Here is a 14,895-nt window from a genome sequence, read left to right as displayed (position 1 = left end):
TGGGAGTACTGGCGCAATATTGCTTCCGTCACATCATCCAGGTGGATGTTACGCACTGGTGGTGGTTGAGGAGATTCCCCCCATACAGTGCCTAGAACAGTGCTATATATAGTTAAGGAGTTATTATGATTATTATTATTATTATTATACAGAGATTTTGCATGTTGTTTACCTTGTCAGGTAAAAACACAGTACAGTACAGTACAAGACTGTCCGACTCATTTATGTTGAAAAATGCCTGACAGGTTTTTGGATGTTAAAGAAGACTGAAAAACGAAGCCAATTGAATATTCCGATACATCTCTGGTTCATATGAGTACTTCACAAACGATTCAACTATGGGGTAGAATCTTACATTAAGAGTCATACACATTTCCAGAAGAGTTGTTATTAAGCAGGCGCCTGTAGTAAGAATATGAAAACACTTAATAAAGCACTAATAAGCTGCAAATGTTGTCAAAAACTGCTGCATTCACTATTTACCTGCACATTTATTAGTTACTTATTAGTTACTAATAATATGTGACCCTTGGGTTAGGGTTAGGGTCAGGGTCAGGGTTAGGGTTAGATTATACCACTGAATAAAATTTAAATGCTGTGTCTGTGTATTCGTTATCTCAGTCAATCCTAATATATCTGATATATTTTAGATTATGTGTATATCAGGTCTAATTATTATAGCTCAGGATTAAAGACAGATATTATAGAACAATACAGTAACCATTCTGGCTGGTCTTACTGCCAGGGGCTTGCAGCAGTGTTATTTCTCAATGTCTGGGTATCTGTCTTGCTGTCTCACTCACTCGCTCTGCTGGGGGAGGATAAAGAGTGGCCCTGCTGTGGCGCCCCGCAGTGAGATCGCTCACACATCCACGGCTTCTTCCATCTTCGCCGCAGACACCATCGCCCTAGAGCGGGCATACAGCCCAGAACACGCTGCCTCCAGGCACCGTGCCCGCCGTCGCCTGCTCATTGCCCGCAGACTGACCTCTGCCCGATCACCTTGCTCTCTGAGTGGGAGACTCTTGAGGTCATGGGGTCTGGGGTTGAATTTGTTTGAGGGTTTTTACCATTTTTAAGATCCTGGGTGCTCTGTTTAAGGTCAACATGGATTATATGCAGCCTTTATTTATATAGATGTATTTAAAAAAGATAAATATATGATTCTTAAACAATATCAAGCTACACTTGATTGGTGTAGCAGTAGAACGTCTGTTTTAGCAAATGAATTAAGAAATGAAAGAGCAACAAAAGAAAACCGGATCAGTTCACCTGCAGACAACACTGATTGAGAATCTTCAATATTTTAGTATATTTGGCAAAAAAAGAGGTTTTCCTGAACAAAGCCGATGCATCTGTCGTTGCAGTTTCTCAGCATGATGCCAATTATATCGGTTAGTAGACAGAGGGTTTGCTGCCTGCCCTGGCACGGTAAGAGTAATAAATAACCGATCAGCTGACTGCAAGTCTCTTGGCTGATATCAGAATAATAACGAGGCTATTGGTGCCTGCTGTGCCCGCATGATAGCCGTTTGATTATTTTTCCTTTGCCTTGCATAACAAGCAAGCCAACTGCCCTAACTATGCCAAGGAATGCACCAGAGACTGGAAGGCATGGGCAAGCAGGTGTGCACTTGAATACAGTCCTGGGTCTAGTGGATTTGTGCACTTCATGAGTTGGAAAAGTAGGAATTGCTGTTGTTGAGTAATATAAACAACTCTTTAAACACTTTGTTTATTTTCAGTAAGTCATATTAAAGTAGGATATTATTTAATGACTACTATGAATTAACATGAAACTAATAGGTGTGCAGTTAATAGTGTTAGGAATATATCCGGATCCGTCAATCTGGTGACTTTCTTTATCATTCCTGACACACGCACGTCTAAACCTCTGCTCGTCTTCGCTTTCATCCTTGGCAGGTCAAGAGCCCGGTGACAGACAGTTAGATTGTTCCTGACCAACTCTTGCATATCGAGCTCCGATTTCAGCCTCAAGAAATGTGAGCTTCCGGGTTTTGGAGAGCGAGGGTTCACCACCAGGGCAAGAAGGCTACACGGATCATATCGATATTGGCATGCCAAATATTTTCTCCTGATATGGCTCTGAAATCAACCCATAACCCAGTCATGCATAGTTCTAGTCCCTCCTCCAAACCCAGCACATTCCAGTGGTACTGGGTGGTCTGGACGAACAAAAGGAAGCAGAAAATTTTTTGGACTGGCCAGCGTGTGAATGAAAAGAGCACAATACTGGCATTCATTATGGACTGGGTCCACTGCTCAAGTCATTCTGACTGGTGACCTGTTAAGCTGTGGTGTGTACGGGCCACACAGCTGAGAATTCTGATCAGCAGTTTTAAATATAAGTATGGAGATGCATATTAACCCTGAGGATTAAATAAATATGATATTAAAGGGAGGGACGCTTGGTGGCTTAGTTGCCTCACACCTCCAGGGTTGAGCGTTCAATTCCAGCCATGGCCCTGTGTGTGCTGTGGCGGTTTCCCCTGGGTTCTCCAGTTTCCTTCCTATGCATTGTAGGCTGATTGGCATGTCCAAAAGTGTCCATAGTGTATGAATGGGTGTGTAAATCTGAGTGTCCAGGGTCTCCCCTGCCTTGTGCCCCATGCCCCCTGGGATAGGTTCCAGGTTCCCCAGTAAGGATAAGAGGTACTGAAAATGGATGGATGGACATTAAAGGGTACTGAGGGTCTGATTTGAAAATGATATCAATCATAGTGATGTACAAATATTTGAGGGGAGGGATAATCTTTATCTAACAGTGTTAAAATCATCCATTTGTATTAATAATATTTTTAGTCATATGACCTCCACCTGAAAGCTCCCCAAGCATAAAACCCGTAATAATATACCAAATCCCATACTCACACGATCACAGAGGAACGTAAACAAAACCTCCACACAGACTGTAACCTGAGTTCAGGATCGAACCTGAGACCCTAAAATTGTGAGGTGACAACAATACCTACAGTGTTTTGTTTTGTTTGTTGTTTTTTTTCAAAAATCCTTACACCTGTTCCTAGTTATATAAATGGGCTTTTTAATCAGTCATTTATTGAATTGCAAATTGACTCCAATGATTCAAAAGGATTACAGGCAAAACACAGCAATAAATATTAATTATGCTGATAACTTTCCTACTCCCAATCTGACACATTCTCTTCCTTAATCACTATTAATCCAAGACACATATACACAAACACACACACACACACACACATTGTTACACACAGGAGGCAAAATACGAATCCTGCATGGAATACAGTCTGTCAATCGGTGTCAGGACTGATGTCTCCACAGATGACAGAGAGTCTCTGAGTGGGTGCAGCGGATCACTGTCCATGTCAGTGTACCAGGCATCTGTACAGTCTACACAGAGAGAAACAAGGCTTAGAAAAAGAATGTAATAATATTTACACACATTATGTACCAATAGAAATCTGTTGTTTCTAGTACCATATGGGTTCATGTGATCTCCTGGCATCTGAGGGGGTGTGAGACCTTGTCTGAGGTCCATCTTAAAGCTGTGGGTTTCCTGCTGTTGCGCTGCAGATAAATATGTGCTCAGGCTCTCCAGCTCAGCTGAAAATCCTCCAACAGAGGGCACTGTATCATCAGGGGGAAAAAATGGAGGTCAAGGCTTACATACTTCAAACTTTAATATACTGGCTTTACTGAACCAAAGTCCTAACCCATCAACATCCCCAAGTTTCAACTGAGTTCAACGTCCTAACCCATCAACATCCCCAAGTTTCAACTGAGTTCAACGTCCTACCCCATCAACATCCCCAAGTTTCAACCGAGTTCAACGTCCTACCCCATCAACATCCCCAAGTTTCAACTGAGTTCAACGTCCTACCCCATCAACATCTACAAGTTTCAACTGAGTTCAACGTCCTACCCCATCAACATCTACAAGTTTCAACCGAGTTCAACGTCCTACCCCATCAACATCCCCAAGTTTCAACTGAGTTCAACGTCCTACCCCATCAACATCTACAAGTTTCAACTGAGTTCAACGTCCTACCCCATCAACATCTACAAGTTTCAACCGAGTTCAACGTCCTACCCCATCAACATCCACAAGTTTCAACCGAGTTCAACGTCCTACTCCATCAACATCCCCAAGATTCAACCGAGTTCAACATCCTACTCCATCAACATCCCCAAGTTTAAACTGAGTTCAACGTCCTACCCCATCAACATCCCCAAGATTCAACTGAGTTCAACGTCCTACCCCATCAACATCCCCAAGATTCAACCGAGTTCAACGTCCTACCCCATCAACATCCCCAAGATTCAACCGAGTTCAATATCATACCCCATCAACATCCCCAAGATTCAACCGAGTTCAACGTCCTACTCATCAACTTCCCCAAGTTTCAACCAAGTTCTAGGGTTTAAACATCCAAGCCTTACTGGAGTGCGCCTGAGTGTGAGCATACCGTTGGTGTGTGTTTGGCTGTCATTCTGCTCCTGAGGGGACTGGCACTGCTTCTGCTGCTGCTGCTGTCGTCTGGCCAATTTCTTCATCTACAGTTCATATTAAACAAAATCCATTTTCAGTTGGAATTCAAATTCTTTTCTAAATTCATCTGATGCATTTACTTTATATTTTGATGACGTGTCCCACCAAGGACACCATGTAGATGCATTATTATGTAACATAGAGCCATTAAGAACACAGAGAATGTCTGATGTAAGGAAATACAGGAGGTAATCTAAAGGCATGTCATCAGTTTCCTGCATGATCCATTAACACTGCTTACTTCTTCACTGGCAAGGGAGATCTGGCAGAAAGTTTTTAAATTTAAATGCTGTATTTGTGTGTGTGTGTGTGTGTGTGTGTGTGTGTGTGTGTGTGTGTGTGTGTGTGTGTGTGTGTGTGTGTGTGTGTGTGTGTGTCCATGACAGGCATCATGTTACCTTGGCTCTTTGGTTCTGGAACCAGACCTGGACAACTCGTACACTCAAGCCCGTCTCAGCTGCCAAGGTCTCCCTTACCTTACAGTAGAAGGAAAAGGGAGTGCGATGGATACAGAATGACAGACAGATAGAGAGAAAGAAAGAGAGAAAGAGAGAGAGAGAGAGAGAGAGAGAGAGAGAGAGAGAGAGAGAGAGAGAGAGAGAGACAGCATGACCTTCATGGTTTGTGGGTCATGTAGGCTAAGTGATATACTGACCCTCTACGGAGTATCAGATCAACTGATAAATACAAGTCTGTACCCAGAGCAACAGCTCACAGCACAGCACACACACATTTTTCTTCTTTCTTCCTTCCTTTCTTTCAGATAAAAATTAGTCCGATAAGTATTGGAACAGCAAGGCCAACTCTATTGTTTTCGCTATACACTGAAAACATTTGGGCTTGAGATCAAAATCGGAATTTCAGCTTTCATTTCCTGATACATCTAGATGTGTTAAACAGAATGTGGCACATTTTGTATCAGACCACCCAATTTTTAGGTGACCAAAATTATAGTAACAGATCAGTCTTGAAGTAAATTAAAGTAAATAACACTTAATATTTGGGTGCATATCTGTTGCTTGCAGTAACTGCATTAATCCTGAGACTGACTGACACCAAACTGCTGGTTTCTTCTTCTGTGGAGCTTTTCCAGGTTTTTACTGCGGCTTCTTTCAGTAGTTGTTTGTTTCGGGGGGTTTCTCCCTTCAGTCTCCTCTTCAGGAGGTGAGATGCTGATCAGTTGAGTGAAGGTCTGGTGCTTGACGTGTCCAGTCTTCCACTTTTCCCCCTGATGAAGTCCTGTGTTGAGGTGGAAGTGTGTTTCGAGTCGTTGTCTTGCTGCATGATGAAGTTCCTCCTGATTAATTTGGATGTGTTTCTCTTCTGAATTCATTCTGCTGCTACCATCATGAGTTCCATCATCAATAAAGATGAGTGAGAATGTTCCAGAAGCAGCCATGCAAGCCCAAGCCTACCAAAACTACCTCCACCATGTTTCATAGATCAGCTTGTATGTTCTGGATCAGGGGTGGGCAATCTTATCCGGAAAGTGCCGGTGTGGGTGCAGGTTTTCATTCCAACCAATCATAAGCCTCACCTGAATCTACTGAAAGCCAAGATCAACTGATTAAACAGGTGGAATCAGTCCTGCTTGGTTGAAATGAAAACCTGCATCCACACCGGCCCTTTGCGGATAAGATTGCCCACCCCTGTTCTGGATCATGAGCGTATCGTTCCTTTCTCCACACGTTGGCCTTTCCATCACTTTGGTAGAGATTCATCTTGGTTCCAGAACTTTTGTGGATCATCTCTGTATTTCTTTGCAAATTCCAATCTGGATTTCTGATTCTTACTGCTGATGAGCGGTTTGCATCTTGTGGTATGGCCTCTATATTTCTGCTCTCAAAGTATTCTTCGAACCGTGGATTGTGCAATGCCTTTGTTTGATTTTCCTTCTTTTCTCAGATTCAAAATAGCCTGCTTTTCTCCTACAGACAGCTCTCTGTTCTTCATGTTGGTTTATCCTTTTTTAATAATAAATGCAGTCTTCACAGGTGAAACCCTGGGCTCAAACCAATAATAGACATTCAGAGCTATTAATTGTTCAAACAATCAGTTTAACAGGACACACCTGAGTAACAAGAACCACCTGTCAGCCACAATGTTCCAATATTTTTGATCACTTGAAAAATGGGTGGGTTCAATCAACCATGTTCTTGTATGTTTATCACATCTAGATGTAAATATCAGGAAATGAAAGCTGAAATTCTGATCTATCGTCTAATATTCATTTTTTGATCTCCAACCCAAATGTTTTCAATGTATAGCAATATGAATTCAGGGTTCATGAATAACTACAAAATGATATTTTATTCAAATTCTATGGCCATTTTTTTTTTTAAAAAGCGCCTGTTAGACAATAATTTAAAAAGTGTGATCGCTTAGATAATTTAAAACGTGCATTAAAATTATCAATTGCATGTTAGATATTATCTTGTAAAACTCCCTTTCTGTATAAACAAATATCTATATTCTACTCTATATAAGGGAGTAAACTCTCATTAAAAAAACAAACAAACATGTTATAAAGCATGTTGCATAACACTATTTGATCTAACTGCACTGCAATTCCAAACCAGGGTCACTGTTTTTAGAAAAAAATGAGAAAGTATAACGGTCTGAGGCGCTCCTACTTTTCTGCAAGGTTTGGATGAGACTTCAAACGAGGCTTTAAAAGCTCGTCTCTGCTGCGTGGTGAGTATGGTGCGTGGCCGTTTCGGCCTCTTGTGCTCCCCGTCTCTGGTGGGATTTCTGTCTCCTGCCACCTTAAGGTTGCTTTCATCCTCTTCATCATCCTCATCCTCACTTCGGCCTGCACATTATATTGAAAAATAAAGTCGTGTGTGTATGATATCAGCATTGTATTTTTCTTTTTTTTGGTGTAAAACTTTCACACATATTTTCAGTGAACCTTAAACTTCCTAGGCGTAGAAACGTGTGTCTGTGTGCAGTACCTGAGTCGGTGGTGGTGGGACTGGTCAGCGTGTGCTGGTAATGTTGTGTACAGAGCAGCTTGTCCCCCACCAGCACACAGCGATCTCCTTTCTGCAGCCGGCAGTCACACACTGAGCAGCAGAAACAGTGCAGGTGGAAAACTGCATCACCTGCTCGCATCACCAGCTCTGCTGGGGAGATAACCTCAGCACAAGCCCTACAGCGCACTGAGAACAGCCTAGAGCAAGAGCGAGAGAGAGTACAACAAGACTTTATTCTATCTGATATAAGAGAGAATTAATGATGAGCAAGTTTGAAACTCTCAGTACTGTATAATGGCATATGACATAACATGCAAACAGGATAAGGATTCTGTGAAGGAAATGATAACCCTACCTTCACACTAGCAAGCGACAAGAAAATGTTCATTTCATGTGCAGTTGAATACAATACAAAAAGTAGGAAAGGGAGTAGCAGAGAAGGTTGGTGGCTCAGGTGAGTGTACAGTTAACATGCTTGGCTAATCGAGCGTTCGACATGAATCAGACATCCAGTTTGCACACTGATTAGTACATTAGCGAATAATTATTTAATGTGTAACTAGCTACTACTTTCTCATCATTGATTTGAAAAAAATGTTGGTGACAAACTGGAAGCGACCCGGGTGACTGGTTGTTCGCTTAGTGTACAGTAAATGGAGTGTAAGAGGAGCAGCACACAAAATGACAGTATCTGTAGAATATTCTGGACTTTCTAAGTAAGCCCTCAGAACAACAGGAGCAGCAACTGGATAAACTAGAGTTCACAGCCGGAAGATATTCCTGGAACATTGCTCTTTTCATATGAGACTGTCGGCTTTTCCGTCAAAACCCGCCTCCCCCTGTTTTTCCACCCTTCGACCCTCCTAAAACACACAGACACATAGCCCCTACCATAGTCTTAGCGCCTAGCAACTGGAGCTGTGGGTCAGAAGGAACTGAGACGTGGGCCGTCGGCTCCGCTGCAGCGTCCGGGGACAGGACTCCCAGGGAGCGGAGACAAAAAAGCAGCTCGGCAGGCCATGGCTCCAGCCTGAGCAGTCACGACAGGGCCTCCTGGTGAGAGAGGCTGAGCCAGGGAACCGTCTTAACTCGACTTAACCCATCGCAGACAACTGCAGAACTTGGCCCCGAGCTGCGCTTGCATTGTTGCGTCCTGGCAGCCGTCGCATTTTCTGTTTGTCGAACCGCGGGCAGAGATTTCCACGGCCAGAAGGGCGAGCCGGCTCCGAGGTTCGGATGCAGGTGACAGGGGGAGCGTGACAGCTCTTGAAGACTTTTAGGAGTGCGGAATCCGTGATGTTTCAATATGAGTTAAAGGTCTACATGCATCAAAATAAACGTTGAACACTTTTCTTTCTTTTGCCTTTTAATTTCCCGACACTGCTCCAGCCTTAATTATGCTATCTAAGAATCTAAAGGAATTTACTCCTGGTATGCATCCTGCACACAGACACACACACACACAGAGTGAAAATCCTCCTGTGATGAGCGTGAACTGAAACATCCCGAAGCCTGGCATTGTTGTGGGTTATTAGTGTTGCTGTGGGAAACCAAGAAAGGTTTTTTCTACAGCTCACAGCGGAGAAGCAGGACTTACTGCTCATACAGTTAAATGATTTCACCGTGAGTCTGTGAAGCCCAGGTTATTTCTGCTGACCGAAAATACTTGCATTAATACAGTACTTCATCGGTTAATCGGGAGTACTTTATTTTAGTCATATGTTATTGATGCTAATCAGTGTGTGTGTGTGTGTGTGTGTGGGGTGGGGTGGGGGGGGCAAACATTTAAAACACAGCCTAAATAACATTGATTTAAATGAAATATATTAAATAAATAAATGAGATAATGTACATGAGAGATCTGCATGTAAACTTTAATAAACACCATCTGCACGTTATTTTCAGTGCTAAACATACAGGAGTGGTTTAGAGCCGTTAGTCTAGAAGTCTGGTCGTGAATGCTGTAATGCACAGAGAAAGCCCGTGAACGCTGCCCCAGGCCCTGTTTCACGCTCAGTAGTCTGAAACGCCACAAACATTTCAGCACACAGGCTCTCGGGATCAATTAAGATCAAAATCTTTATGACTTTAGTCAACTTGACCACTAACTGATATTATACACGTCTACTGTATCCTGTAATAGAGCGGTTTAGCAATCAACAGAGCTGTTTCAATCTAATATACACACGTGTAATATATAGGGTTACTCTTACGATTAAACAAAATACCTTATATTACACTGAAATACTTCATTTTATGTTGCGATGCCTTATATCACACCGATATCAGTATCTATATTCATTCGTTCATTCATTTCTCTTCAGTAAGTGCTTTATCCTGGCCAGTGTGGCAGTGGATCCCGAGCCTTTCCTGGGAATACTGTGAAAAAGGAAGGAGAACACCCGCTGAATGAGATTCCAGTCCGTTTTAGCGCACCATGCGCACACATTCTCACACACATTCATACATTCATACTTAGGGGCAATTTAGAGTAGACCATCCACTTATTAGCGTGTTCTGGTGGGAGGAATCCCATGAGCACACAGGAGGGAGCCTGCACAACTCTACACAGACAGAAACCTGGGCTCAGGATCGAACCACGGGACTTTGAGACAACCGCGCAACAATCCAGTGCACCACCGCACCGCGTAGAACAATATCATCAGACAGATTTGTTATCTGTATTTGTTTCTTCTTCTTTGCAAGTGATTTTTCACTCTATTTATTGTGCTTTCGCAGTTGAAAGGTGGTGCATGTTGCATATGTACAGTAGGACCTCGTACCAGCTCGTCCAGTGCGCTGACCCACTTACAGTAATTCTGCTCCTCGACAGAATACAAAATGTGCCAGCTAGAGCCCTGGTGGACCGGAAACCACGTGGACGCCTGCACTTAAGTGGCATGCTAGTGGGCAATGCCAGGCACTGGGTATGTGGCTAATTGGTCAGGTCATATAAGCTCACGCTCGGACGAGCAGCGCCCCTGAGAGGAACAGCGGCGACACCAGGCAGCAACCCAGATGGCTCAGTGCAAGGTACAGTCTGGGAGCCAACCCATCACACACACACACACACACACACACACACACACACACACATGCACACAGAACCCCCTCCTCAAAGCTCTCAGTGAACATATGGTCCACTCCTCACTTCTCCTAACAACCTCCATTAACTTCACAGCTTACTGCAAGTCCACTTATTAAGAGCACAGTGGTCTTTCTTCTATTATTGTCACTTTAGCTCATGGTGTATGTGTGTGTGTGTGTGTGTGTGTGTGTGTGTGTGTGTGTGTGTGTGTGTGTGTGTGTGTGTGTGTGTGTGTGTATGTGGAAAAGCCCAGACTAGACAGGTTTATATTTTACCTTTACCTTAACGTAAAAGGTCAAATATTCACTGTACTGAGAAACGTACAGAAACAAAATCTGTTTAATTCTGTCATTAAATGTTTAATGAAACACATTGTGTATGTTCAGGAATACTTCTGCATAAGTTAACCTCTACATCTGTGTTGCTTGGCCTTTTCAGGGATGGGGCAACTCATGCAGAAGAAATAACCCTTGCAGTCCTGCGCATCCGATCCAGCATGGATGCACGAACGCATCAGGGAAAGCATGAATAGCTGGAATGAATATTTAAGACTTCCTCTCACATCGGACAGAGTTTGAAACACTCAAACTTTATTATTTGGGCCTGCTGTCAGTCGACTCCGTCTGGGTCGTCTTGTCTTCTTGCCTGTCGTGTGTTCTCATGTTTGGAGGTGAGGACGAATGTGTGAGGGAGAAAAACGCGTGGATGTGTTTTTGAGGGGTCAATAGGGGGGTGGCGTGCGGCGGCGGCGGCGTGGCCATATGTTGTCCCCAGCTTGCAGGTGCCACATTGATGAGTCTCGCTAATTTAACACATTTTGACAATGTGTCAGTACTGCCGTCCTGGTTTGTACCACTCTTTGTGTGTGTGTGTGTGTGTGTGTGTGTGTGTGTGTGTGTGTGTGTGTGTGTACACACATTCCTTGGCCTATCACAACCCTTCCCTCTTAGTCACCTTGTCTTGAAGGAACTCAGTGCCAAGTGCCTCAACCTCCGTACACACACACACACACACACACACACACACACACACACACACACACACACACACACACACATGCATGCACACACATGTTTGTATTACAATCCTTGTAAGGACCTTCATTGAACTGACATTAGCTAATTAATGCTATGCCCGACTCAAATCGAACCCCAACCCTTAACCTCAGTAGCCAAAAGAAAACATTCTGGTATTTTTATCATTTTTTTAACTGAAAGCCACTAGTCTCACTGTTCCTCCTCAGTACAGGTAAATGTCTTTCATCACATTGTGCACATCTGTAGCGGACATTAAGAGGTGGAACTAAATAAAGACACAAGAGAGAACCTTGTTCCTGCCCAGTTGACTTTAGCCATAAATGTTTTCCAGGTAATGTTCATTAGAATATTTTTAAAATATAAAGGCCATTAGCTGCTCTTGGTAGGTGTGTGGTGGTGACAGTTCTAATGCAGTACTAATCCAGTACTAATCCAGTACTAATGCAGTACTAATGCAGTACTAACGCAGTAAGTAAATATGATTAACCATCTAACTGATTCATAAAATGCTGTGTTTGTGTGTTTGCTTGTTTTTTTATTGCCCTATTGGCCAGTTTTATGTTCAAATGCTGGTTTTGCTTGTTTCTCTTGTACAATGTAAAACTCAGGTCCCATTTCACAAACTTGATTTTTTTTGTTGTTGTTTATGATGAGAGATGGCAGTATTAAATTCACGATTACGGATCACGGTGGAAAAGCTGACTGCACATACCGAAAAAAATGCTAATGTTTCAATATTGGATTTTAAAAAAACCCTGGTTTTAATTAATTTTGTTTTAGAATTGTCGACAGATACCTTAGGGAAATGATGTGTACAAGCGGTCAAACGACTCTACACTGAATCGAACGTCCCGTTACTACGAGGTAGTGTATAGACACTGGACTTGCCTCACAGCTCCACGGGCCTGAGCTCGAATCGCTGTCTCTGGTTTCCTCAGGTAAGTGGATTGGCTACACTAAATTGCCGCTAGGTGTCAATGAGTGTGTGATTGTGTGTGTGTGTGTGTGTGTGTGTGTGTGTGTGTGTGTTTGTGTGTGTGTGTGCTCTGTGATGGAACTGGCAGGGTGTGTTCCCTGACTCACACCCAACTGTTCCCTGAGCAGGATAATGTGATTACTAAATGAATGAAGAATCTCAGTACCCAGTCACTATATTATATTAGTACTGAAATAGCTGTCCCATACCGTCCGATAAAACCAGTAATTTTCAGCAATAAGTGATCTGCCCTATTTCTAGCTTCACCTGGGTTTTGTATGCATGGTAACCTCCGGGAAGAAGGAGAACCAAATTCAGAGCTGATACATACTGTAGGTCTATTATATGGTCGAGTAGAAGTATAGGGAATCTTACTGTTGGTAATCCCGTCTGCAGTAGATTTTGGAGTCTCGCAGGAAGCAGGTGCTCTTCAGCGGCTCGGCACAAGCGGCGCACTTCACACAGCGCTCGTGCCACAGAGAGTCATGCACACGCAGCAGGTAACGTTCTGCAATGAGCCGGTGGCAGCCTTCACACACTGGTCTGCACGCACCCTCTGTATGGAAACACAAACACACACACACACACACACACACACACACACACACACACACACACACACACACACATGGGTATAGTGATGAGAGAGAGAGTTCTGTATGAGAGTGTGAAAATGGCTGAATGAATTCTGCACATCAAAGTGCATTATGGGTATTAGACTACTGCATAATTTGTGCACTACTGCAGTGAACTGTGTAATTAAAAATAAGATTACAACAATGTGTGTGTACTGTAATATTGTACAATTATAAGGTAGATACATATATAGTATATATGTATATATACACACAAGCTGCAAAAAACTGTTCACATAGCTTGTTTTATACTCTTCAATGAAAAGAAATATCTATGCATCTGCACTCTACTCACTTCCTAGTATTTCTCATGTATACATATATATATATATATATATATATATATATATATATATATATATATATATATATATGAGAAACAATGTCAATTTCTCAAAATACTGCACTAGGTAGTGAGTAGATTCAGGCATAGATCTTGTCATTGAAGAGTATAAAACAAGTAGCACATGTTATATATCTGTGTGTGTGTGTGTGTGTGTGTGTGTGTGTGTGTGTGTGTGTGTGTGTGTGTGTGTATATATATGAACACAGTATAAATCCTTTCATTAAAGAGTATAAAACAAGTTATGTGAAAGGTTTTTTAACAACAGCAGGACGACGACGATGATGATGATGATGATGAATTTACCCAGTAACGTTGTTAAATTTCCTTCGCCCATGATCTGCTCTTCAGAAAAAACCCTCCTGGAGATTAAAAAAAAAAAAAAAAAAAAAAAGATTTAGGACATTTTCAGTCACAACTTAAATATAATGAAGTTAAAACATACAGCAGAGACCAATAATAATAATAATAATGATAATAACAACAACAACAACAACAACAACAACAACAATAATAATAATAACAATAACAATAATAATAATAATAATAATAATGATAATAACAACAACAACAACAACAACAACAACAATAATAATAATAATAATAATAACAATAATAATAATAATAATAATAATAATAATAATAATAATAACAATTTTCGGACTACAGCTAGCCTATAAAGCGCTCCAGATGATTCTGAATTAAGACGCGCTGATTAATGATCTGTCCATCAGCTGCGGTTTTTTTCCTCCACGAAAGCGACTTTATTCGAAGCTGATAGATTTTCCTCTTGTACACATGCTCACATTAAAAACAAAAACTAAACAAAAACGAATACTCTTCATATCTACTGCTGTTTCAGTTCAGAAACTTCCCGTGTGTGAGTAAACTACATCACTCTTGTCCCCGCTTTTAAGCGCATTTGACACTTTTCACAGACTCAGTCCCTGCAGGAGGAACTCACAGCTGTCCATCATTTCAGCATTCAGAAGCGCATTCAGAACTTTCAGTATACTCACTGTGTTTATCCGGTAAGGACACCAGAGCGTCTCTGAAATGCTCCACGTTCGAGCGTGTGTGTGTGTGTGCGTGTGTGTGTGTGTGCGTGTGTGTGAGAGAGAGAGAGACTGACTTTGTGAACTCCCGAACAGAGATCCGCTTACTGCTGCGCTTTAACGCACATTACAGATAAACAGTGCTGATCACCTGCAGGACCAGTCTCCCTCCCTCCCTCCATCCTTCCATCCATCCCTTCATCCTTCCATCCACCCCTTCATATATCCTTCCAT

General features: G+C 42.2%; 1 protein-coding gene across 1 annotated transcript; it reads right to left on the bottom strand.

The window, feature by feature from the left end:
- Positions 1–3,174: 3,174 nt before the first annotated feature.
- Positions 3,175–13,575, bottom strand: lmx1a (LIM homeobox transcription factor 1, alpha). The gene is made up of 8 exons (XM_053675911.1): positions 13,559–13,575; positions 13,004–13,171; positions 7,507–7,724; positions 7,186–7,364; positions 4,951–5,028; positions 4,470–4,557; positions 3,481–3,630; positions 3,175–3,393 (listed from the first exon to the last, which is right to left on the bottom strand). Exons 1-8 carry the CDS (start codon positions 13,573–13,575, stop codon positions 3,248–3,250), a joined length of 1,044 nt encoding a protein of 347 aa, XP_053531886.1. The 3' UTR covers positions 3,175–3,247.
- Between the last annotated feature and the right edge of the window lie 1,320 nt (positions 13,576–14,895).

The sequence above is a fragment of the Ictalurus punctatus genome, chromosome 25 (genome assembly GCF_001660625.3).
Source record: "Ictalurus punctatus breed USDA103 chromosome 25, Coco_2.0, whole genome shotgun sequence".
Taxonomy (NCBI): domain Eukaryota; kingdom Metazoa; phylum Chordata; class Actinopteri; order Siluriformes; family Ictaluridae; genus Ictalurus; species Ictalurus punctatus.
Note: the sequence above shows the minus strand (reverse complement) of the source record. Positions and strands in the feature narration are given on the sequence as shown.